This window comes from Hemicordylus capensis, chromosome 4 (assembly GCF_027244095.1).
Source record: "Hemicordylus capensis ecotype Gifberg chromosome 4, rHemCap1.1.pri, whole genome shotgun sequence".
Taxonomy (NCBI): domain Eukaryota; kingdom Metazoa; phylum Chordata; class Lepidosauria; order Squamata; family Cordylidae; genus Hemicordylus; species Hemicordylus capensis.
In genome coordinates, this window is record NC_069660.1 from 316,613,382 (window position 1) to 316,636,200 (window position 22,819).

General features: G+C 47.2%; 1 protein-coding gene across 15 annotated transcripts in view; it reads left to right on the forward strand.

Moving 5' to 3' along the window:
* ADGRB1 (adhesion G protein-coupled receptor B1) overlaps window positions 1-22,819 on the forward strand; it is a 464,876-nt gene that overhangs the window by 192,327 nt on the left and 249,730 nt on the right. For 13 of the 15 annotated variants that reach the window (XM_053246405.1, XM_053246412.1, XM_053246399.1 and 10 more), the window contains one exon: window positions 21,226-21,384. The exons of the other annotated variants lie outside the window; for them this stretch is intronic. In XM_053246405.1, coding sequence (XP_053102380.1) covers window positions 21,226-21,384 — 159 coding nt within the window. The remainder of the gene's footprint in view (window positions 1-21,225; window positions 21,385-22,819) is intronic. 15 annotated transcript variants of the gene reach the window in all.

A 22,819-nucleotide genomic window follows, 5' to 3' on the forward strand; every position in this document is an offset into this window, starting at 1 on the left:
CAAACTGCAGACCCAGAACAAGGAATCGGTTGGACCTTGGTAACCTCCCTTTGTCAAACAGAAAGTATTTTTTTCTCCCTGGCTGGGATTTGGTTCTGCAGTCTGGTTTCTCATTCATTCTAACTGCCTCCCGTTCACGGCTAAGAGCAAACGCCATCCATCAGCTTCTTGGCGGTGCTGTCATTCAGATGGTGACAGGCATTGGCGAGAGTGTACATAATATTACTGCTGGTTAAGGAACAGTAATCCAACAGGACTTAACCCTCTAGCTGCCTAGGTTTCGTTTCCCAAGGAAAGATATCAGGACTTTGTAGTCCTCTGCTGCTCAAAAGACAATGGCAGGGAGCGGGACGGGGTGGTGGCGATTGCTAGAGGTTTCTAAGATCCGTAGAAACGTGGACAGAGTAAATAGGGAGATGTGACTGTCCCTCAAAAGGCAAGACTTCATGGTCATCTGCCTTAATTTATGGGCACAAGATGAATCAAGATCACTCCTCCATGCAATGCATATATGCATACATAGCCTTTGGGTTCCATGAGTTCCAGAATGCCTGGAACTCAGTGCTGCAGGATATTGTCATTGCGTCTTGCTTTTAATAGGCAAATGTATGAAAGATTGTTTTCTGTGTATAGGAATTGTTTTTCACACTGGACAATTTCCATCACAGTGATGATGTGCCTGTTTGTGCAGATGTATTACCTGCAATCTATTGTGGTGCTGTTCAGTGCATTAAACTGAGGTCAGTTAAACTGAGGTCACTGGATGAATGTAGGTCACCAGTACAAAGTAAATGTTTCACTGCCTGGAACTTGCTTATCTCAGAAAACTCATTTGTCTGTATGAACTTCCATTGCTATCTTTTTAGTCCTGCTTGGAATCTCCTCAGTTAAAGAGACCAGAAACATGGTATTTCCTGCTGCTGTTCAAAGGTAATGGGATGCACCTTCCAGAGAAGGGTAGCAATGAGCATCTCTTTCCACTTCTTGGAAACACTTGCTTCTTTAGGGTGGCATTCTGGTGTTGACTGTGACAGGAGTTCTCAACCTTGGATCTCCAAATGTTGTTGGACTACAACTCCCATCATCCCCAAGCATAATGGCCCCAAATCCAACAACATATGTGGACCCCAGGCTGAGAACCCTTGGCCTATGGTAATTCTGATTTTTAAAATAGGTTTTTTAAAATGTATTTGTGCATAGCCTTTTACAAAGTATGAAAAATTGGGTCCTTTTCCTGTGTAGCTCATAATCTCGTGGGGAGGGGAAGCAAATGAAAAGAAGAGAGATGGAGGAAGGGGTAATGGGGTGTGTGCATTTATTTCAGCTACATTTATGGCAGGGTGTGGAGAAAATCCCAAAGCAGCCGTTGACACACAAGAAGGGAAGGCAACCCACCAGCACAGACGATGAACCAAAAAAAAGAGGGTGGGAAGCTATACATTGTAGAAGAACAAGTCCCTATGCTTTTCGAGGCATAACCTCTTCTTCAGGTGATATTCTTTTTCCTGCAAAAGCACAAAAAGTGACTTGGACAAAGGGGAGACTGACTTCACAGAGAAGGTGGAGTTTCACAGTGGATTTGAAAGAAGGAAGAGACTATCACAGGGGTAGAAATGCATAAGGGTGAAAGGCTGGACATCAGTAGCATTGGGAGGCCAGCAGTGGGAGGCCAGCAGCCACACCCCTTGCGACTGACATCTGATGTCAGCATCTGACATCAGACACAGGGTGTGTGGTTTTGCTCACAAATGGGGCGTGCGGCCCCATTTGCAAGCAAAACCACGCCCCCTGCCTCTGATCTCAGGTGCAAGGGGCATGGCTGGGGTGCCAGGCATGGCCCCTGAGCGGGGTGGCCTGGGTTCTTTGAACCTGTTCACACAATGGTGGATCTGCCCCTGGTGGACATGTTGCGAATGGTGAAGCTGGAAGAGCAAATATCATTGGCAGTGAGGCATCAAGAACCTGAAGGGCCTGCAATTCTTTTTGAGATGGTGATGCTGTTCTTATACATTTCTGAATGTTCATTGGCATTTATTTGAACCCTGTAAGCTGATTTGACCCTACCAAGAGGCTGAAAAGCAATGGAGATAACTTGAAATCAACCTTGTGAATCCGTTTCTGGGGAAATTCAGGTTCAAATCCCCGTTTAGCCATAAAGCTCACTGGCAACCATAGGCCTGACGTTCTCTCTCATCCTAACCCACCTCGCAAGGTTGTTGTGAGGAGGAAAGTGAGACAGGAGAACCATTTACACCACCCTGAACACCTTGGAGGAAGGGCAGGATATAAATGTAGGGAGAAAATGAAGTTGAGGTATCAAAGCCTAAAGAGACATGCTCTGTGAGTAACTGCTAGTTATGATAGCTAAATGAACCTCCATGCTCAGAAGCAGTATACCCCTGAGTACAGGTTCCAATCCTGATAGGAACAACAGCAGACATTTATTGCTCTCATGCCAGGGGGCACGTCTGGTTGGCGGTTGCTGGAAACTGGTCTAGATGGGCCCTTGGTCTCCTCAACGCTGTTCTTGTGGAAAATGTTGAAATGCCCACTTGAGGAGACTGATATTCAGGTTTCCAGTTAAATATGAGACTTTTCGAGTGGGTGGATTTTATTGAACCTGATCTCTGCTTTGATTATTCATTTCAGATGCACTGCTTTCTTTTTTAAAAAGTGAGCTTCTGCTGTGCTCTACAAGGTGACCATGATTTTTAACTGAGCCTGGCATGATGTAAGGTAACTGACAGTTCTGGGAGGTGGAAGACGAGGAGGGGAGAGATGCTGGCTGACAGCCTACTTGGTCTTTTGACGTGAACACGGAGTGAGCACTTTCATGTGCTTCTCAGCTGCTTTAGTTTCCCTCAAAGGCAAAGGACTTGGTTTCAGGCTTCCCTGAATAGAACAGGTTTGGCCTCACATTCCAAAATGTCACCACAGATTTCATTTCATCACCATGGATGTAATTACCCTAAATGCCTCTTTGTGTTGCACAGAGGAACAGGCTGTGTGGCTCTCAGAAACTGGCCACTTGGGGGCAAAAGGATGGGACAGGATTTTTGGGGATAGGGATTCTTATGTTATTATATTCATCACAGACGTTTAGAATTAGAAGGCACCTGTAGTGAAGGAAAGCCCACCATGGTGTAAGGCAGATTCTTCCATGGCCAAACAGCTTTTATAATGAGAGAGGAGAGCTGGTCTTGTGGTAGTAAGCATGAATGGTCCCCTTTGCTAGCAAGGTCCATCCTGGATTGCATTTGAATGGGAGACTACATGTGGCAGCCACCAGCCTGTATGGCTTTAAGAAGGGCTTAGACAAATTCATGGAGGGCACATCTATCAATGTCTACTTGTCTGATGGCTGTGGGCCACCTGCAGCCTCAGAGGCAAGATGTCTCTCAGTACCAGTTGCAGGGGAGCAACAGCAGGAGAGAGGGCATGCCCTCAACTCCTGCTGTAGGCTTCCCACAGGCATCTGGTGGGCCACTTTGTGAAACAGGATACTGGACTAGATAGGCCTTGGGCCTGATCCAGCAGGGCTCTTCTTATGTTATTATATTCTTGTGCGAAAGCGCTGTAAGATATTCCATTTAGGGGATAGGGCCGCTCTGGGGAGATTCTGCCTGCTTTGCATGCAGAAGGTTCCAATTTCCCTCCATGGCATCTCCAAGATAGGGCTGCGAGAGAGACTCCTGCCTGCAACCTTGGAGAAGCCGCTGCCAGTCAGTATAGACCAGGCCTGCTCAACTTAGGCCCCCCAGCTGGTTTTGGACTACAGCTCCCATAATCTCCAGCCACAGTGGCCAATAGCCGGTGATGATGGGAATTGTAGGCCAACATCTACAGGAGGACTGGAGTTGAGCAGTCCTGGTTTAGACGATAATGAGCTGGATGGACCAATGATCTTACTTGGTAGAAGGCAGCTTCCTATGTTCCTCAAGTTCCTCCTAATTTTGAGCCAGAAACTGTTTCCTTGTAGTTGCCATCCAATTCTGTCCTCGTGAGTAAAAGAGAACAAGTCTGCTCCTTCTATGTGAAGCCCTTCAAATATTTGAAGATGGCTATCATATCTGCTATAGACTTTTCTAGAGATGTGCAAATCCATTTGAGCTCAAATTGATTTGAGCTTGAAACGGGCCATTTTGAGCATTTTGAGCTTGAAGCAAAAGGCAATTAAAATAAAGCTCCTGTTTCAAGTTCAAACTGAAATGACCCCATTTTTAGCTCAAATCTATTGAAGTTATTTGAGCACCATTTTGAGTCCAATTTTTCTGGGGATAGCTGGTCTACCAATTGGATCAGCTTGTTCATGAATGATCTAGAAGCTGGGGTAAACAGCAAAGTGGCCAAATTTGCAGATGACACTAAAATATTTAGGGTAGTGAAATCCACAATAGATTGTGAGGAGCTCCAAAAGGATCTCTCCAAACTGGGGGAGTGGATGACAAAATGACAAATGCGGTTCAATGTTTGCAAGTGTAAACTGATGCATATTGGGCCAAAAAAAACACCCAACTTCACATATACACTGATGGGATCTGAGCTGTCAGTGTCAGTGACTGACCAGGAGACAGATCGTGGGGCGGTGGTGGACAGCTCATTGAAAGTGTCGTCTCAGTGCGCGGCAGCTGTGAAAAAGGCTAATTCCATGATAGGAGTCATTAGGAAGGGGACTGAAAATAAAACTGCTAATATTATAATGCCCTTCTACAAATCTATGGTGTGGCCACATCTGGAGTACTGCGTACAGCTTTGGTCAAGAAGCTTTGGTCATATCAAGAAGGATATTGTAGAACTAGAAAAGGTGCAGAAGAAGGCAACCAAAATGATCAGGGGCCTGGAGCACCTTCCTTAGGAGGCAAGGCTACAGCATCTGGGGCTCTTTACCTTGGAAAAGAGGCGACTAGGAGGAGACATGATCGAGGTGTATACAATTATGCATAGAGTGGAGAGGGTGGACGGAGAGAAATGTTTCTCCTTCTCTCACAACAGAACTGGTGGTCACCCCATGAAACTGAAGGTCGGGAAATTTAAGACCGAGAAGAGGAAGTACTTTTTCACACAGCGCATAATTAATCAATGGAATTCCTTGCCATGGGATGTGGCGATGGCCACCAGCTTGGATGGCTTTCAAAGGGGCTTAGATAAATTCATTGAGGGCAGTTCTATCAACAGCTACTAGTCTGGTAGCTGTGGAGCAACAGCAGCAGAGATGACATGCACACGCCTCTTCCTGTGTGCTCCCCAGAGGCATCTGATGGGCCACTATGTGAAACAGGATGTTGGACTAGAAAGGCCTTGGGCCTGATCCAGCAGGGCTGTTCTTATGGGGTTGATGGGTAGAGCAGTCCTCCAAGGAGGGCCAACGTGCCAAGTCCAGGGCAGAGGCCTGGTCTACCCACTTCCTGCAGTGGCTAGACCAGGCCTCCCCTCCAGACTTTGTGCGTCAACCCACCTAGGAGGACTGGTCTACCTTAGACCCATCTTTGAGGTTTTTCTAGGGAGAGCTGGCCTAACGAAGGGCGGTATAGAAATTGAATTATTATTATTATTAACAACAACAACAACAACAATTGGGTCAGTGGGTAGACCAGCCCTCTGCCCCGGGCTTATTGCATCGGCACACCTTGAAGGACTGGTCTACCTGCTAACTCCAATTGGTAGACCAGCTCTTTCTGGAAAAATGGGACTCAAAATGGTGCTTGAATCACTGGAATCAATTTGAGTGTTTTGATGCTGATTCATTGAAACAGCCAGCTTGGGCTGCTGTTTTGATGAATCGATTCAAGGATTTTGCAATTTACTTCGAGCTAGAAAAGGATAGCAAAATCAATTTTGTGCACTTCCCTAGCCTCCTGTTCTCCAGGATAAACCTTCCCAGCTCAGTTTCTCCTAGGTCTTGGTTTCCAGACTCTACCATCTTTGTTGAACTTCTTTGAATTCCAGTCATTATAACCCCCTATGATTCCACACCGTGTCTTCCATTTCTTGCTGTGGCGATGCCCAACAAAATTGCGACAATTCGCATTGTATTTCCAGTTACACTTACACTTGTTGACTGCTGAAGGAAGGAAGGAAGGAAGGAAGGAAGGAAGGAACATGCTTGCTTTGTGTTTGTGCAATCCTGCAGTCCTTGGAGAATTAGAAATACATTCTAAGCAGAACTGACTAAAATTAGAGTCTGACGTGGCCACTATGTTCCCTTTTGATAGATTCCCCCCTCCCTTTCTCCAGTTTAGATTTTTGCCCTGTACTTTTGTAATGTTCATGTAGGATTGGGGCCCTAGCTCAGTGGCAGAGCATCTGCTTTGCCTAAAGAAGGTCCCAGGTTCAATCCTTGGCAGCATCTCCAGGTAGGGTTGATAAAGAGCCTTCTCTCTCTGAATCCCTGGAGAGCTTCTTCCAGTCAGTGCAAACAAAACTGAGGTAGCTAGGCAGATGGCCTGGCTTCTTCCTATGGACCTATGGTTGTGAGTGAGGCACATTAGAATGGTGGTCTAATTAAAGGAAAGGAAATATTGTGCTGTTGAGTCGGTGTTGATTCCTAGCAATCACATTCCATGTGATTTTCTTGGTAGAATACCGGAGTGGGTTACCAGTGCCTCCTCCTGCGCAGTGTGAGATGGTGCCTTTCTGCACCTCCCTTTATTGCTGCTGCCTGATATAGGTGACCGCAAGTGTATTTACTAGGCACAGTCTGGGAAGCACACGGGGGTATTTGAACTAACAGCCTCTTGCACTCTAGGCAAGCCGCTTCCCTGCTACGCCACCACACTCTTATGCCTGGGTGCTTGTTTAAGTTCAACCCTTAGTGCTTCAAGGCAATTTACCATTTGGGGGAAAATGAAACACTACCATCAAGCACGGCATCTGAAAACAATAGAAGAAGAGCAGAATTAAAAATAGATTAAAAGCAAATCAACAACAACTAAACATATTTAAATGGCTGGGGAAATAAAAAGGTATTTGCCTGACAACATACAAACAATGATGTGCTTGCCAGTGAGGTTCCCGAGAGAGAGAGCACATTTTATCAAGAGGGTGCCACAACCAAGAAGACCCTCTGCAAAGTTGCCACCTGCTTGACTTCTTTGTCTATGTGTGAGAGTTAGTAATGATTGCTCAGTAGAACTTGTAGGTTCAGAGAATACCACTGAATAATGGATGCTGGTGACAGACAATATTTATGGGCTTCCTGGAGACATAAAAATGGCATCTGTTGGCAAGAGGATGCTGGACCACATGGGTTTTGGCCTGATTCAGCAAGGTTATTCTCATATTCTTGAGTGAATTGAATTCAATTGACATTCCATTGTTGAATGGGGGCTTTTGGATTTCTCTTATTGAATCTGGGGATCAAAACGTCATCCATGCTAATTCAAGCTTGTCAAGTTATTTAACTTCCCATTTGGCTTTTGCAAACCTGAAGTTTGCATTTCATACCTTCAGTCCATAAAAGCATTCAAAATTTAATTTAAATATTGACAAGAGGCCCATTCCATTCCAGTTTGATTTCAAAATAAATACACACTTGCCATGTTCAAGTGAATGTGTCAAATGAATTTTCAAAGCATTACTTTAAATATGCTCAGCAAAGCAGCCAAATTAATAAAAAGTTACATGCTGGACAATCAGAGTGCATTCCCATTAGTTACCTATCTTTAATGAATCCTACAGATTTCCAGGTATGCAGCCTGGTCTGAAATCCTCACTGATCCAGGTGGATGGTCAGCAATGAGTGGAAGAAGAACACTTGTGCCTCTTCCTTTTCATAACCAGGTTGATCCCTTGGGAGGAAAGAGTCCTGTCTGAAATCTAAAGAGTTGCCACCAGTCAGAGTAGACACTAGACAGATGGATCAATTATATGGCTTGTTATGAGATAGACTCAAGCATTCACTACACCTGGAATGTTGTGCTCCTGAACACAACAAACTCATCTTTCAAACTCATCTTTTTGCAAGCACACTGAAATAAATTCTGGAGAATCCCACCAACCTGCCCACTAAAGATGTTATGATTCCTGTGTCCAGTACATAGCCTTGGTTAGCAAGAGGGTGGCAGCTGTAAATTGTACAATGTGGCTTGCATCCTGATGATGCTAACCTCCATGGGATTGTTTTAATGAAAGGCGGTATACAAATTTAACAATAATAAAATAAAATAAAATAAAAATGCTAGAAAAGATCAAAAGTAGCAGTCTATACTGGATAGAGCTCAGCTCAGCTCATCGCTTATGGATCCATTAGACATAGCAGTTGCCCCTGTTCTTGAGAGAGTAACATAACTGAACAGATCTGATTCTGTCCAGTAGAGGTCAGTGAAAACCCACAATAGCCTCCCAGAATGCACATTTACATGAAAGTAGGTCCCATGGGTTGTAATGGAAGGAACGGATTTTTGAGTACATGTGCAAGACTCAGGGCCTTTGTTATGCCCATGCATGCCTGATTTGCACATCTCAGGGGAATGGGCATGCATTATAAGCCTCTCTGTGTGCTTTGCTACCCTCAAGCTGGGGACTGATTTAAATGCTGGCTGCAAACAGGGAATTTTGAAGGAGCAAGAAGGTCAGAGTAGGCTGACAACACTGCCCTACCCAACTTTCATACCCAACACATGACCAAAGGAGGAGGAAAAGCTGTCCTACCCAGCTCCACACAATCACTTCTTTCTCCTCCTTCCTTGCCCCTCCTCCTACCTAGAACACCTTCTTTATGAGGCAAGACTAACATAAGAAAATCCCTGCTGGATCAGACCCAGGGCCCATCTAGTCCAGCATCCTGTTTCGCACAGTGGCCCACCAGATGCTACTGGAAGCCACAGGCAGGAGTTGAGGGCATGCCCTCTCTCCTGCTGTTACTCTCCTGCAACTGGTACTCAGGCATCCTGCCTTTGAGGCTGGAGGTGGCCCATAGCCCTCCGACTAGTAGTCGTTGATAGACTTCTCCTCCATGAAGTTATCCAAACCCTTCTTAAAGCCATCTAAAGAATATAACACCTGGGGCTATTTAGTTTAGAAAAAAGACGACTGCGGGGAGACCTGATAGAGGTCTATAAAATGATGCATAGTGAGGCGAAAGTGGATAGAGAAAAATTCTTCTCCCTCTCCCATAACACTAGAACCAGGGGATCATCCCATGAAATTGATTGCTGGGAAATCTAGGACCAACAAACGGAAGTACTTTTTCACACAATGCATAATCCACTTGTGGAATTCTCTGCCACAAGATGTGGTGATGGCCAACAACCTGGATGGCTTTAAGAATAGTTTGGATAACTTCATGGAGGAGAGGTCTATCAAGTAGATAAGAATTGGGATGAATATAAGTAGATAAGAATTGGGATGAACGTGCTCCCAAATTGTACCCCATTCATACTTCATCTGTTAGAAGGTGAATGCATTTTGGTACCCCCCAAGAAGGAATCGTATATGGGCTCCATTTGATTCATTTTGTTTTCATTAGTGATGAAATGAATGCATAGCCCTAATCAGTCTGATGGCAAATTAGGTTAAAAATAGCCTATGTGCACACACAACAGAATCACCTGTCTGCAGAGGAAGTTGCCTGTTCTCCCTCTTCTGGAGTCATTCCAATAAGGAGGCATGGCCACATTGGGGATGCAGGCATAACATAAATGTGAGCAGTGGGGTGTGGTGTGGTGGACTGCTCTGAAGATGGCTGATGCTTACTCTTACATATTCTAATAGGTAACCTGTTCAGCGATAAGTGAATTGTGCAGGTCAGCAGGTTTTGGCAGCCTCCATGGGAGATGTAATGTTTGCATTGGCCCTGAAACATCAGTCATTATAGACCTGTTTATGATCAAGAGGCAGCACCTTGGATAGGTAGGAATTGTGAGTGGGGGAGATGTGGAGATCTCTGTTGTTCTGAATCCCGTCTGCTCAGAAGGATACCTTGAGTGTCCCTCTGGATGCCATCTGGTAGGCAGATTCACAAACACCTCCAACGTGCAATGTCTTTTGGAGGCTGAAAGGGATGCAGGGGGAGCTGTGAACAGATTTGCTTCTCTATGGCAAAACTGATGCTTAACAGTGATCTCTGTGTGACTTTCATGCCAACATCCTTGCTAGTCTACCATCTTGGAGCAGCGACCTTGAAACGTCCTTCAGAATCACTCACAGGCCAATCAAATGGGGGTGACATCACCTCCTCCTGCCCCCCATACTTTGATGTCTCCTTCTGTTCTTTTGTTCTAAAACAATCTATGGGCCCAAGGTCACCAAGCCGAGAAGTCCTAACAATAACACAAAAAGCCATGCCTTAGGACTGAATCCACTCACACGCAGTGGTTTTTGATCCTACCTATCCCAATGAGTTCATTATTTCAGTCGCTACTGTCCTGTTTTAAAAGATCTGCAGCCATTCATCTGCAAACAGCCATCCAGCCACCAGGGTAAAAGAAAGAATGATTAAAAAAGAAATGGTTGATTTTACTCAATTGAAAGTCATCCAGGCATGGTTAAAGTTAATGTAGGCGTAGGACCCCCTGATAAATGCTTTTGAAATGTGTGTTTGGGGGAAACAGGAAGCTGCGAGGGAGAATTTAGTTAGGGAGGCTGCGACTGCCAGGAAGGAAGGCATGGGTTAAAGGAAGACCAGTCTGAGGGCTCTAGGCTACCTCCAGCCTCAGAGGCAGGATGCCTCTGAGTACCAGTTGCAGGAGAGAGAGAGGGCATGCCCTCAACTCCTGCTGTAGACTTCCATCAGCATCTGGTGGGCCACCGTGTGAAACAGGATGCTGGACTAGATGGACTTCCTTGGGCCTGATCCAGCAGGGCTGTTCTTATGTTCTTATGAAGGCATGGAGTCCAGTTGGCTTCTTGGATAGAATTATCCAATTGTCTAGGGTTCTGATCAGTGGGGAAGTGTTCCTTCATAAGCCCCAGTGAAATGAACAAGAGTGCCTTGTTTGCTTCTGCTTCCTGCATTTCCCTTGAGGTGGGTGGGTGGGTTATGGTTCTGTTGGTGGCATGGAGAATTTTGCTTTTGCTGTGGGCGGCGGGGGGCAGGGAGTTGGAAAGAAGGCCCAGTGCCTTCTTGATCCGTCACTGTCAGGTCTGAAGAGACTGCAGCAAAATGGATAAATGAATGTGGCAGACAGGGGAGATTTCAGAAGCGGTTGTGCTGGCAATCCAGTGTGACAAGGTAGATCCCATCCCACATTTCACAGTTGGAAATAGGGACATCCTCGAAGCAGGGGTGTTCTAACACCTTCTGCTGCCTAAGAGGAAGGAGAACGTAATGCCTCCTCTCAGTGAGGGCAGCCAGAAAAAAACCCGGAGGAGACACAGAAGGGGCAAAGTGCATGTCTGGAGCTGTGCCCCACATGTTCAATTTCTGAAACCGGAGTGGGGGCAGTGGGGGGAGCTCCTTTTTCTGATGAGCCGACCTTAAGCCTCCCCTTCAAGCAGCAGGAGCAACACACCAACACTCTCAGTCTATGCCACCAAGTCACAAGTGGTAGCATGCACTTGTGCACACCCATGCACACCCACCCACCAAGCAGAAATAATTAGAATAACCTAGAACCGGTGACATGATGAAGGGTCTGGAAATGGTCCTATAAGGAAGAACTGAAGGAGCTGAGTATGTTTAGCCTGGAGAAAGGAAGCCCAAGGGGGGTGGAAGTGAGAACTGCCTTCAGGTCTCTGAAGGGCTGCCACACAGAAGAAAGAGCAAGCTTTTTCTCTGTTACTCCCGAGGGCCGGACTAGAACCAATGGGTCAGAATGACCAAGGAGCAGATTTAGGTTAGACATTAGGGGGAATCCCCGAGTGTCAGAGCTGTTTGAGAGGAGAAACAGCCTTCCTTGTGGTGTGCTCTTCTTGGATGGTGGTTTTCAAACACAGGATGGACATCCTGTGTTCTAGGGGTCATCCCATGAAATTGATTTCTGGGAAATCTAGGACCAACAAACGGAAGTACCTTTTCACACAATGCATAATCGACTTGTGGAATTCTCTGCCAAAAGATGTGGTGACAGCCAACAACCTGAATGACGGATTGAAGAGGGGTTTGGATCACTTTGTGGAGGAGAGGTCTATCAACGGCTACTAGTCGGAGGGCTATCGGCCACCTCCAGCCTCAAAGGCAGAATGCCTCTGAGTACCAGTTGCAGGAGAGTAACAGCAGGAGAGAGGGCATGCCCCTTTCAGCTCTTGCCTGTAGCTTCCTGGTAGGCCACTGTGTGAAACAGGAAGCTGGACTAGATGGGCCTCCTTGGGCTTGATCCAGCAGGGCTGTTCTTCTGTTCTTATTTATTTATTTATTTATTTTTGCATTTATATACCGCCTTTCGTTAAAAAGATAACCCCAAGGCGGTTTACAAAAGTTAAAAACATACAATAAAAAACAATAAAAATATCATGTTAAAAATATAAAAACATAAAAACAGGCATAAAAACAATACAACAAATAAAAATACAAAGAAGCTGCAGTAGAAAACGATCATGTAAAAGCCTGGGTAAAAAGCCAAGTCTTTAAAAGCTTTCTAAAAGCCGTGATGGAGTCCGAGGAACGAATGGCCACTGGGAGAGCATTCCAGAGTCTGGGGGCAGCAACAGAGAAGGCCCTGTCCCGAGTGCACGACAGCCGGGCCTCCCTCATTGTCGGCACCCGGAGCAGGGCCCCCTCAGATGTCCTTGTCAAGTGGGCAGCAACCCGTGGGAGCAGGCGGTCCCTCAGATACCCCGGGCCCAAACCGTTTAGGGCTTTAAAGGTCAAAACCAGCACCTTGAATTGGACCCGGAAACGAACCGGCAGCCAGTGCAGCTCTTTCAAAATGGGGGTGATATGTTCCCAACGGGCAGCTCCGGATAAAACCCTAGCTGCCGCGTTTTGCACTAGCTGCAGTTTCCGGATATTCTTCAAGGGCAGCCCCACGTAGAGCGCGTTACAGTAATCCAGCCGCGACGTGACTAAGGCGTGGGTAACCGTGGCCAGATCTGCCTTCTCGAGAAAGGGACGCAGCTGGCGCACCAGCCGAAGCCGTGCAAAGGCACCCCTGGCCACCGCCTCCACCTGAGCTTCTAAAAGCAGAGCCGGGTCCAGTAGTACCCCCAAGCTGCGTACTTGCTCCTTCAAGGGGAGTGCAACCCCATCCAGAACCGGTAAAATCTCCTCATCCCGATTGGCTCTCCTACTGACCAATAGTACCTCCATCTTATCCGGATTCAATTTCAGTCTGTTAGCCCACATCCAACCCATCACGGCCTCCAGCCCCTGATTCAGGACATCCACCGCCTCCCTAGGATCAGATGACAAGGAGAGATAGAGCTGAGTGTCATCCGCATATTGCTGACAACTCAGTCCAAATCTCCGGATGACCTCTCCCAGCGGCTTCATGTAGATGTTAAACAGCATGGGGGACAAGACCGATCCCTGCGGGACCCCACAGGCCAACGGCCACGGGGCCGAGCAGTAGTCCCCCAGCACCACCTTCTGAACCCTCCCCTCAAGAAAGGACCGAAACCACTGCAACGCAGTGCCTCCGATTCCCATACTCGAGAGGCGGCCCAGAAGGATACCATGGTCGATGGTATCGAACGCCGCCGAGAGGTCCAGCAGAACCAACAGGGACGCACTCCCCCTGTCTAGTTCCCGGCGTAGGTCATCCACTAGGGCGACCAAGGCAGTCTCAGTCCCATACCCGGGGCGGAAGCCAGATTGAAAAGGGTCCAGATAATCCGTATCATCCAAGACCCTCTGCAGCTGGGACGCCACCACACGCTCCATCACCTTGCCCAAAAAGGGGAGGTTAGACACAGGTCTATAGTTGTCCAGGCTGGAGGGATCAAGGGAGGGCTTTTTTAATAGAGGTCTTACCACCGCCTCCTTAAGGCACGATGGCATCCTGCCCTCCCTTAATGAAGCATTAACGATCACCTCCAGCCATCTACCTGTCCCCTCCCTGGCAGCTTTTATTAGCCATGAAGGGCAAGGGTCAAGAGCGCACGAAGTTGCCCGCACACTGCCCAGGATCTTGTCCACATCCTCAGGCCGCACCAACTGAAAAGAATCCAACACAACGGGACCAGATGGTACCAAAGGCACGTCTGCCGGAACTGCCAAAACTCTGGAGTCCAGGTCAGCACGGATGCAAGCGACTTTATCTGCAAAGCGACAGGCAAACCGATCACAAAGAGCTGTAGATGGCTCCTCCCCCATTGTCTGGGGGGATGTGTGGAGCAAGGTTTTCACCACACGAAACAGCTCTGTTTGTCTGCACTGAGCAGACGCAATGGAGGCGGAGAAAAAGCATTTCTTCGCCGCCCCCACCGCCACGGCATAGTCCCTAAAATGGGCTCTAGCCCGTGTTCGGTCGGATTCGTGACGACTCTTCCTCCAGCGTCGCTCCAGCCGTCGCCCGAGTTGCTTCATCGCCCTAAGCTCCGAGGAAAACCAAGGAGCAGAACGGGCTCCACCAAGCCGGAGAGGGCGCTTGGGGGCAACCGTGTCAACAGCCCGGGCCATCTCTCCATTCCAGAGATCAACCAAGGCCTCGACAGGGTCACCAGCTCTGGACACTGGAAACTCCCCGAGGGCCGTCTGAAATCCAAGCGGATCCATAAGCCTCCGGGGGCGGACCATCTTAATCGGCCCACCACCCCTGCAGAGGGTAGACGGAGCAGTCAAACTAAACCCCACCAGGTGATGATCTGTCCATGACAAGGGAGTGGTCTCAAATTCCCCCACCTCCAGATCATTTATTTCCCGGTCGGCAAAAACCAGATCCAGAGTGTGTCCCGCCACATGGGTAGGGCCCGATACCAATTGAGACAGGCCCATGGTTGCCATGGAGGCCATGAAATCCTGAGCCGCACCCACTAGGGGAGCCTCAGCGTGGACATTGAAATCCCCCAAAACAATAAGCCTGGGGGAACCCAAAGCCACCTCCGAGACCACCCCCGCCAGCTCAGGTAGGGAGACTGAAGTGCAGCGGGGTGGTCGGTACACCAGCAGAATCCCCAGCCTATCTCGGAGGCCCACCCTCAAGGACAAACACTCAAAATTCTGAGATTGCCTGACCGGGCACCTGGAAACGGGAAGAGTCTCTCGAAAGATGACTGCAACGCCTCCTCCCCGACCCTCGAGGCGGGGCTGCTGCACGATCTGGAAACCTGGAGGACAAAGCTGAGAGAGACCAACCCCGCCCAGCGGATCCAACCAGGTCTCCGTCACGCATACCAGGTCAGCATGCTCATCCACAATCAGATCGTGGATAAGAGATGTTTTTGTGTTAACTGACCTGGCATTCAGCAGCAGCACCCTAATCCTCGAAGGAGTGTTCCCAGAGCTCCCTAGGGTCAGAGGGTTGGGAGAAGGGCCGGAAAAAGGAACAGGCCTCAATTGCCTGGACCGATTTCCCCTGTAACGGCCTGCCGAACTCCCACCGCCATACCTCCCTCTGCCTGCTACCCGTGATATTGCCGCCCCCACTCCAGACCCACTTTTTGGCTCCCCCAGGCACATCTCCCCAGAATAAACCACCACGGCTTCTTGGCTTAATAAAAAACCAAGACCAGACTTGCGTGATCTCCTGCAAGCTTCTTGATTGTGGGAAGACAGATCTTCAGGGCAGAAGGAAAGGATCTTCAGGGCCCCAGGCAGCTCACCCCACGGCTGAGAGCCCTTGTGCTCTCGCCCTTCGGCTCACGCCAAGAGGCTCACGCCCCTGGCCCAGCCTGAGCTTTAAAGCAGCAGAGTCAGCCCCACAGATGGAACACACCTGAAGAAAGGTAGGGCAGAAGCAGAAACACAGTCACTGCCAGCCCAAGATCTTCCCTCTTCCCTTCTTCAGGCCCTGGCCCAGCCTGAGCTTTAAAGCAGCAGAGTCAGCCCCACAGATGGAACACACCTGAAGAAAGGCAGGGCAGAAGCAGAAACACAGTCACTGCCAGCCCAAGATCTTCCCTCTTCCCTTCTTCAGGCCCTGGCCCAGCCTGAGCTTCAAAGCAGCAGAGTCAGCCCCACAGATGGAACACACCTGAAGAAAGGTAGGGCAGAAGCAGAAACACAGTCACTGCCAGCTCAAGATCTTCCCTCTTCCCTCTTATGTTAAGACCAGCTCTCCTGCAGTGGTGGCGGTAGCTGTAGTGTTCATCTTGGCAGATGCCACCATTTTGTCCTAGAATGGTGGAGGTGCATCTTTCTGGAAATTCTGCAGAAAATGGTGGCTGCCACAAGAAATGTCATTCCTCAGAACAAGGCAGCCCCTAGGCATGTGGGGTAACGCAAATGGCAACTGCTGAAATGCTGTGAAGACCAGGTAAACTCTCCCCCCCCCCCCAATCAAAACATAGGAATATAAGAAGGGCCCAGCTGGCTCACCTGCTCTAATGAGTCAGCCACCCTGTCCCCCACAGTGCCTAACCGTTTGCCTCTGGTAAGCCCACAAGTGGGGCATAGCTACGATGCAACAAGAGGGAGTCACAAATGTCCCTGGGCAACTGAGGGAAGGGACACCCACTGGGTGACAGCTTGCTCTTTGGTCTCCTTCTTGCAACTCTCTGAAGAAGAAGGGGACAAGGGCAGGGGCATATCTTCACTTTCCATCCAGGGGCCCACTCCAACCTTGTTATGCTGCTGACCACAAGCAGGACTTGAAAGAAAATAGAAATAAGAAACGAAAACGGAAGTGTCTCCCCCCCCCCATCTGAATGCTCAAAAGTGCTATACAAATGTTACGCCTTAGCATTTGTTTCTAATGAATGGAGACTTCGCCATTATTGTTCTGAAATACACGCATACCTCTAGTGTCACAAAGGATGCTTTCTAATTTTGAAAGAACCAGTTCCTATTAAATAGTACACAGAAGGTTAAAACATGAGGGGGAGGAGACAAGGTGTATGGCATTTGGAGGGACTTATGCCAGGTCTTGTTCCTCTTACCAGCAGTGGATTCCCAGATGTTGTTGACTACAACTCCCAGAATCCCCAGCCAAAGGCTACTGCAGTTAGAGGGAACAGTGCTTAGAAGGGACTCTGGAAAATCTATTAATCAGAGCAAGCAGGATCGCCAAATCCAGCCCCTCTTTATGGTTTTTAATGATATCATAATGGATTGCATCATAAAACACAGACCTGTTTAAATAACCCATCATTAAGCAGAAGGCCCTTTTCTGATTGGCAGTCGACAGTGATGGCAGAAGAGCGTTTTGCTTAATGCTGCAGGATGAAATGGCCTTTTAATGCATTGCAGCAATTAAGCATCTTGCTTAACTGCCAGTTGAAAAAAGGGGTTCAGGCCGAGAAGCTATTTGCCAGTTAAAATGGCTGTGTGGGGCCCAGACGATCGCCCACCTTCCCTATCTCCCGTTTGTCAGAGGAGGAGAAGGAAAGAAAGCACTTTTAGTAGCATGAAGCGACGGGTTTATTAGCCCTCACCCAGTTAAATGTGTCTGGTTACGGATGTGCTATTGATCGGGCTGAGTGAGACATTAAGGGGATGCCATTATGTCAATAGACATTGATGGCCTTGAAATACAATCCATCTCTTGTCAGGAAATGGAGGAGACATGGCATCTGACTTGCGTGCGCCATTACAGAAGCCGTTGGGTGGGGGTCAGTGGCAGGCGGGGGAGCCTTCAAGGAGAAAGAGCTGCCTTTAGAGCACTTGAAGGTCAAGTCCTCTACTGTGCATGAGAGACAGGACAAGAGATGTGGCTCTGGGTATAACTGGAAGCTTCTTGGGGTTTTGTGGCTATATCCTTGAACCGGATTCCAGTAGTGTTCAGAATGCAGAGACTCCCCATCATTTTTATCACTCTCAGGTCCCACTGTGGTCAGGGAGCATGTCAGATGGTAGAACTGAATGGGAGGCATTCTTGCGGGTAGCAGTCTCAGAAAAAACCTCCCTGGGCTCTGCATGCCGTCAACTACCCTACAGGATCCCCACCTGACTTGGTCAACCGCGGAGCCCTCAAGTGGTTAGGCTTTCGGTAGGGGCAGGGGGCAGGGCTGGGCAAGGGATGTAAACAAGAGAACATGTGAACAGGAAGGTTTGCAGGGAGCATGGGCTTAAGCCTCCAGACTGGCTAGGAGAGAGAGCCCCGTGCTGGAATGGGGGGTCAGGGCTGATGGTCAGAGTGGAACCAGAGTGGAATAGGCAATGGTCAGAGTGGAACCAGGGGCTGGAGGATGACCTCTGAGGGGCTTCCTTTGCCTACCCAGATACTCCCCAGTTCACTACACCTTTCCCACAACACAAATTGCCCTTCAACACAGAAGAAAACATCTCAAAAGAAACATATATATATAGATATATATATAGATATATATATATATATATATATATATATATATATATATATATATATCTCAAACTAATCTCCCCCCCCCAAAAAAAAGTAGTGGCAAGGGTAAGGTCATGCCTGAATGATCATGAACGTCTGTTTTGCCAATTCCAGTCTTTATGCATAAGCTAGGTACGTCATCTGGTTTACTATGTCTTAGTCCCTGAAATGGTGCCCCCGCCATATTGCCAAATACTACTGCCGGCAAACGGGACAGTGAAGTGGGTGCATCTGCATCAGTGCTGGATCAATTAATTTAACAGATTAATCAGCTGATTGCAGCCTGAGAATAAATGAATGAATGGCCCCAATTAAGGAACTGGACGTTTACACTCAGGTAGTCCTTATTTCTATATTATGCAGACAGCCCATTAGCATACCTTCCTCTCCCCACCCCTCTTCGGAGACCAAAATAAAGAACAACAAAGTTGGAATAATATTGAACTGGCAGCTAGAAGAAGTGCTACATGGGTGAAACACTGGGGAAGTGGGTCATTTGGTCTTCTGATTCGGATGCCTCCGGGAAAACAAATGTTCTCTTCCATAATAACCACTTCCCATCTTTGATTGCAGCGATTCTAAATGAAACACAATCGATTTTAGCTATTCACAAAAGCATCCGTTCTTCCCTCTTGGCATCCGCCGATGCTAGCCTGTGACCTGCTTTGTCTTCAGAATGTTAAGGCAAACATACCAAGATTATTAGCAGTGGTGGATTTCACTTAAAATGAATTCAAGGTGAATTAAGAGGTTTTGCTCATGCACAAGTTGCGTTGGAAGGATTTCAAGGGAAGCCAAAAGGCTTTCAAAGCTTTCGAGGGGGTGAGGTGGGGTGGGGTGGTTTGTATATCCCTAAGAAAGACCAGGCACACAGGGAGCTGGAGTGGATTACGGCCAGGTACTTCAGATGCCACTTGCTTTGGGAGACTCTTTGGAAACTTCCAATAAGTCCACAACTAGGGCCATGGGTGGTTGGAGCTTGGAGGGCAAGGGGGCCAATTCCTCCCCCCCCCCCCCCATCGAGCCATTCCCATTTTCTACTGACTTCTAGATCAGTGGGTATAGGATTGCGGCTTTCCTCTCCCTGGAAAAGGTTCTGCAGGCATTCATGACTGGGGCTGAACCTCAGGTTTTTACAAAAAGCTTTGGGGCCCAGAATTGGGGGAATTAGGCGGGATGGATGGTCTCCTGAAATCACCACCACTCCGCTTTTCTCACCAGTGTCTATTTTACAGAATTGGTGTTCTGCCGCATGTCGGCACTCCGCCCACCTCCCAGAATCCCTTCACCAGAGGACTTTTAAAAGATAGTTAATCCGGTTTGCTCCCTGCTCCTCAAATATAAGGATTAGTGAAGGAATTTATGTCTATACAAAGGGTTTAATTATATATCTGAGTTAAAGTAACATCAGAACAATGGAAGATGTCTACGTGACAACTAGTTTCCTATTAGAAAAGACTGGATGCTGATTATTTTCCTTCGTTAGGATCATTGGATTGCTTGCTCAAGAGAAATTTAGGATTAAAAAATTCAGAAATATGTCAGGATATGGTAGACACCTCAAAGCTTGTGAGCACAGATGTGGAAAGGCCTTGAATGAAACTAAGCTCCTTGTAATTACTTGTCATGTAACATCTTGTGTAATCGATTCTGTTTTGATGTTTGATGCTTTGTCTCTGCTGTATGTTTTATAATGCTTTAATAAAATCCATATAAGTAATTTGGGATCTTAACAGAAGCTCTTAATGTGTGTACTATGCCATTCTTCATGAGGTCTGTGACAGACTTTGGGTTCTCTGTGCTGGATTAGACCCAGGGTCCTTCTGGCCCCAACATTTGATCTTCAACAGTGTCCACGCAGATTCTTTGTATGAAAGGCAAAAACAATCTCTTGTTATTTCCTTTAGAATATATTCATGGAAGGTCTACCACCCTTCAGTAATGACAAGATAATAACTTTATGTTGTTAACATCTGGTTACCGGAGATATGACTCCGTTTTGAGCCAGGCCTTTTTCAGCCTTGGAATATATGAAGCCATAGCAAAGAGAGCTCTCCTGAGCATGTGCAGAGTATATTTTCCTTACCGTTGGGTAACCACAGCATTTCCACCATGCAGCTCACCATGGGATGAGGGATAAGGAGGGTTGTGCAGAGGGCATTCTTCTAGACCCAGCACCTCTCGGTTTAAAAGTTCAGTGCTGGAGGAACATGGAAATAGACATGCCATTCTTGGAAAACACAGAGACATCATGCAAAATGAACAAAAAGTAAGGCACTCATGGCGAATGGCACCTATAACAGGAAAGCTGAAAGAAGCAAACCTGAGGAGGTTCAATGGCCATTTGGAGACACAGCTCTTTTCTCTCGATGTTACATTAGCAAGCCGTGCAATATTGCAGGGGAGGCAACCTGTTGGACTACATCTGTCGGAATGCTGTACACCCACCATATGCAGCTGCAATGTGTGGCAGCATGGAATGATGGGCACTGTAGTCTCCAGTTGTCCATATTGTAACTAACTGCTGAACAAATTTCACACATAAAGGGAGCTGAAACACATCAGGAGTTACTTTTTAAATCAGGGGCTCTCAACATTGCTCCCCCCCAGATGTTGGTAGACTACAACTCCCATCATTCCCAGAAACATCGGCCAAAGTCTATTGTGGCTGAAAATGTTGGGAGTTGTAGTCCAGCAACATCTGGGGGTCCAATGTTGAGAGCCCTAGTATTAAATCACAATTGAATCTTATTGGTGTTATGTTTTTCATCCATTTATAAATGAGGGGGGCAACTTTTTATGTTTATGCGTTCCCACCCCATCCTTGCTTTGGAGCGTGAAGGCTAAGTCTTGTGTGTCTGTGTGTGTCTGTTTGTTTTTGCTTTGTCTTCTTCTGGCTGATCCCCAGGTGGCTGGAACCCTTGGTCGGCATGGGGAGAGTGCACCCGGGACTGTGGGGGAGGCCTCCAGACTCGCACCCGCACCTGTCAGCCCCTTCCCGACGATGGCCTCACCTGCGAGGGAGTCTTAGAAGAAGGCAGGCTGTGCAATAGGAAAGCATGCAATCGTAAGTAGCCATGAGCGGTAGTCCTCCCTCCGTTATGACCCCAAGGGCATGTCTCGACTGCTCCTTTCCTGCAGTGCTTAGGGGCTGTGGGGCAAAATGGTCCTCTCAAATAAATGGGCACTTAGCTTCTTCTTTAGGGCTTCTTATGCAATTTAACTCTGCCAAATTTGAAAATTTGGCAGAAAAATAAACAATGCCACTTTTTTTTAACACAGTAGACTTGGTTAAAAAAAAAGTTTCAAAAATTCACCAAAAATCAGGGGATTTAGTAATTCTTCTCAAGTTCACTACAGGGGGCCCTGACATGTGCAGAACATGTGCAGAACATGTCAGGGCCAGACATGTTCCCCACATGTGAGGAACTTTTCAAGGCTCAAGTACCAACTGGTGATTTTTAATGATTTTCTTTTTGTTTCCCCATTCACCTCTGTGGGGGAAATTATATTCCATTTTGCTAATTCTGAAATTCCAAAGTATTTCTGAAATTACTTTTGATATTCTGGAATAAATTTCGACTTTACCAATCCAATTTTAAGGGGGGAAATGGATTTGGATTCTACCAGTTTTGATCAATTTTTGGCAATTTCAGATAAAATTTGAATTTTTGAATCCAAATTTGTGCAGGCTCTCTCTCTCTCTCTCTCTCTCTGTCTCTCTCTCTCTCTCTCTCGCTCTCTCTCTCATCTATATATATTGGTGGGGGGACCCATTTCTACCGAATTGTGAAGGAAGATGGGTTTATATTTATTTTGCTTTGTAAACTATTGTGGGGATACAATTTGCATAATCTGTTACTAAGATTTCAAAATCTGCAATTCCTGCCAACATTCAAATGGAGCAGAACTTTGAGGATATTTAAATATTGCAGCAATAACAGAGGAACTGTGGGATATATGTATATGTTCATACATAGTTGCATGAACATATTGTTTTACTGAGACTGAAAGCATGTACAGCTCCTATTATGCAAATTTAATGGCCACCATGCCATAGACAGAGAGGTGGAGAAACCAGCTGCAGCAAGGTGTGGAGACCCAGCATGGCGTAAGAGTTAGAGCACCTGACTAGGACTGGGGAGACTTGGATTCAAATACCCACCCATCCATGAAGGCCACTGGGTAAACTTGGGCCAGGCATTCTCTCTCATCCTGATCTACCTCATAGGGTTGTTGTGAGGATTTAATGGAGAGAGGACCACCACATAAAGCTTCTTCTTGGAGAAAGGACAGAATATACATGTACTAATTAAATTAATTAATTACATGCATACTTGTCAATGCCAGACCTGTACCTTGAGATTAGCTACAAGAGTCATGGTTCTTGATAGCTGTACAGCCCATAAGATGAATCAGGGTTCTGGGGCTGACACCAAACACCCCTCCTTCCATTTTACTACCCCATTTGCAGGTGATAGACATGAGGGTCTTTGGGGTGA